Raw genomic sequence first — 3,577 nt, 5'->3', positions numbered from 1 at the left:
CAACGGCGGGGGTCCCAAAGGCGAGAACGTCTGCCTCTGCAAGCACGGCAAGTGCGACCAGAAGACGGGCAAATGCACCTGCGAGCCCAACTGGTGGGGACCCCAGTGCTCCAGCTCCTGCTATTGCAGCCACAACTCCCAGTGCGACCAGCAGACGGGCAACTGCCTGTGCCAGCCCGTCTGGTGGGGCCGCGGTTGCAACAACCAGTGCTCCTGCAACAACTCGCCCTGCGAGCAGTTCACGGGGCGCTGCCAGTGCCGGGAGCGGACGTTCGGGCCCCGCTGTGACCGTTACTGCCAGTGCTACAAGGGCAAGTGCAACCGCGGCTGGGGGCAGAACTGGCTCCCGACGGAGCGATGCTCAGCCACCCGGGGACCGGGGGCAGCTGTGGCTTTCTGCCACCAGGAGGGGAGGGCAGGGATGGGCTGAGCCCGCCAGCATGGCCACGGGACCAGAGGGAGCCCACGAGACCCCTTCACCATGCCCCCAGGCAGTGTTGGGTGCTCGTGGTGTGGCTCGGCTCTCAAGCTGGGATGCTTTCCTGCAGGCTCTTGTGCCCAAATTTGGGTCTGGGGCTTTGCAGCATCAGAAGGGGGCTGACAACGCACAGCCCCGTCTCCCTGCCCGCAGGCGGGAGGGCCGGGGGGGATGCCGGAGGTCCCCAGGAGCCAGGGGTGCTCCAGCCACCTGCCCTCATCCCTTCCCCAGGTGTGAAACCAAGTGCCGGAACGGGACGTACGGGGAGAACTGCGCCTTTGTCTGCAGTGACTGCGTCAATGGCCAATGCCACTTCGAGACCGGCCGGTGCCTCTGCCGCCCCGGCTCCCACGGCACTTAGTAAGTGAGCCACGGTGGGCACGCTTCGGGGTGCACCCTGGGGCACGGGTGATGATGGGGCACCTCCCGCCCCATGGGGTCCTACGTGGTCCCCAGCCGAGAGGTGTCCTGTGGTGGAAGAGCTGACGAGCAATAATTCAGATGATTTTTGGAGCAGAAGGGAAAGGACACACTCGCAGAGCCATTAGCAGCAAGGTAACGCTGCACGAGAGGGATTTTGCTTTAGGAAATGCCTGTTTGGCAAAAACAAATGCTGTCGACAAAACGGTGGTTTGTTGTTTGGGTTTTGTTTTTTTTTTTTAAGTCCAGGCTGGAATTTCTAGCCGAAATGGGAGAGAAAAACCACATCCCAGAATAGCAAATAGCCTCACGGGCATGGCATCCGCGGGCTGCTCCTGCTGCAAGCTGCGGCTCCGGCCGGGGTCTTCCTCACCCCTGGGAAGAGCCCACCCAATTCCTTCCCCATTCCTTCTGCCCAAGGAAGGGGCATAAGGGACGGCAATCCCCTGGTGGCTTTTTCCCCATGTGGGACTGAAATGCTGTTTGAAAAGACAAGGAAAGGTTTTCCGGCCTGGCCAGGGCATGCAAACCAGCTCCCCCACGTCCTGCTTGTTGCTTGGATTTTCCCGGGAATTAGCCATGAGGCTGGCGGCGGCAGCAAGGATTCGGGACCAGCATCCCGCCTGTGCTGGCATTTCTCTCGAGGCTTAGAAACAGGGAGCATTTGGATTTTGGGTGGGTTTTTGGGGGGACTTCACCAATGGGTTGTGCTGCCAGCAGAGCTGTGGAGGCGAACAGGGAGGTAGCCCAGCTGGGCACTGGTGCCAGCTCAGGATGCCCATCCTGGGCATCGTTACCACCCTCATTAGCAAAGCTGGAGGTAAGAGGGTCCTGATGCTCACCGGGAGGGTGGTGGCAGCGATATCGGCACAGCACCTGAGGGCTGCGCTTGAATTATGTTGTTCTGAGGCACTGGCACAGCACTGGGGATGCGGGGACCGGGGATGCTCAGGGTGCGGGGACCAGGGATGCTTGGGGTATGGGGACCAAGGATGTTCGGGATGTGGGGACCGGGGATGCTCGGGGTGCAGGGAACATGGATGCTTGGGGTATGGGGATCAGGGATGCTCAGGATGCGGGGACCGGGGATGCTTGGGGTGCAGGGACCAGGGATGCTTGGGGTGCAGGGAACAGGGATGCTCAGGGTGTGGGGACCAGAGATGCTTGGGATATGGGGACCAAGGATGTTCGGGATGTGGGGACCGGGGATGCTCGGGGTGCAGGGAACAGGGATACTCAGAGTGCGGGGACCAGGGATGCTCGGGGTGCAGCGACCAGGGATGCTTGGGGTACAGGGACCAAGGATGTTCGGGATGCAGGGACTGGGGATGTTTGGGATGCAACCCCAGCCCCAGCAGCATCCCGGAGCTGTAACCTCGGGCTGAGCTGTGCCATACGGGTGCAAGCCAGGCGGGCTCGGGGACTTTCTTGGTGCTCGGGCGGATCCCTGTGACTACGTGCAAACTAGTGTTTTTGTCAGCAGCATATAATTTTGCTGGAAAGGGGATGATTCTGCAAGGCAGGCAGAAGGGACGTCCTCGTTGTGCAGGGGTGTCCTCTCGGCTCTACATTGGGAGGATGCTAAAGGAAAGGCTGCTAAAATATTTCTGGTGTTCACAAAGTGGTATTTCTCCTCCCCGGCATTCCCAGAGGTGTTGGGGGAGAAAAATCGCCCTCCTCTGCTCTCCCAAAATCTCAGCCTGGGGCGGAAATGTGCATCCAAGTGGTGGGGTGAGGGCTTTTGGGTTGCTGGGGGAATACTGAGGGAAAATTGCTCCCATCCTGCAGTATTTGCTGCCCCGGCACAGCTGCTCGGAGCAGCCGCAGGGGCTCAGCGCCCGTCCCGGCAGGCACCTGGCGGGCACGAGGCTTGGCTGGGACGGCGCTTTACAAGTTGTCGGAGCGTGAAAGGGTTTGGTGCCCGGCAGCGCCACCGGCATACCCCGAATCCATCTGGGTCCTGCACCGTGGTGCCTGTCCCACCACCGGGGTGGCGGGGCAGGTCGGTCCCGCAGACACCAAGAGTCCCGGTTGCTCTGGCATGTGCCCATCGCGTGTTTTCTGTGCTCAAGCCTTTGATGCTCGCGGGTTGGTGCCCATTCGTGCGTGTCCCCATCACCTCGGGGACACTCTCAGGGGAGGTCATTTACCAGCGGTGGGGATTTGACACCATGGTTAGCCAAACCAGGAGGGTCTGCCCTGACGGAGTGGGGGTGCTCAGTTGTTTTTTTCTCCCTGGAGGCCAAAAAAAAATAAAAATAAAGTCAATCCGGGCACTTTCCCAGCTTGTGGCTGCCATGGCTCTGCCCAGCGCAGCGTAGGGGAGTCCAGGGGTGCCACAGCCACGTCGCCACCGCGCTGAGCTGGAAACCCTGTGCGGGCTGCCGGGTTGTCTTTAGATGCGACTGCTGGGTTAACGACCTTTGATAATTGCCGTGCCTAGTTGCGAAGCCCCATGGGGGGGGGATGCGGGAGCATCTGAGCTGAAGCCGGGCCAAATCGCCCGAGGGATGGGTGACGCTGCTGGGTGGGCGATGCGCTCCTGCTCCCTGGGGGTTATGGGGGCACCGGGGCGCTGTGTCAGAGCAGCATGGAGAAGCGGCCCCTGTTTTTCCCCGGAGCACGGAGGGTTTGGGAGGAGGCCACGGCCGGGGTGGCGAGGGCTCTCACCCAGCCCCT

The 3,577-nt window shown here is 61.4% G+C and overlaps 1 protein-coding gene across 1 annotated transcript in view; it reads left to right on the top strand.

Annotated features, from left to right (window-relative positions):
* Position 1: 1 nt before the first annotated feature.
* Positions 2-3,577, top strand: part of SCARF2 (scavenger receptor class F, member 2) — a gene marked incomplete at both ends in the record, with an annotated part of 10,056 nt that continues 6,480 nt past the window's right edge. Inside the window, 3 exons of the mRNA XM_009893335.1 lie at positions 2-342; positions 710-838; positions 3,342-3,412. Of these exons, the coding sequence (XP_009891637.1) occupies positions 2-342; positions 710-838; positions 3,342-3,412 (541 nt within the window). The remainder of the gene's footprint in view (positions 343-709; positions 839-3,341; positions 3,413-3,577) is intronic.

This window comes from Charadrius vociferus, unplaced genomic scaffold (genome assembly GCF_000708025.1).
Source record: "Charadrius vociferus isolate BGI_N301 unplaced genomic scaffold, ASM70802v2 scaffold579, whole genome shotgun sequence".
NCBI classification, from domain to species: domain Eukaryota; kingdom Metazoa; phylum Chordata; class Aves; order Charadriiformes; family Charadriidae; genus Charadrius; species Charadrius vociferus.
This window is presented reverse-complemented; position numbering and strand designations above follow the sequence as displayed.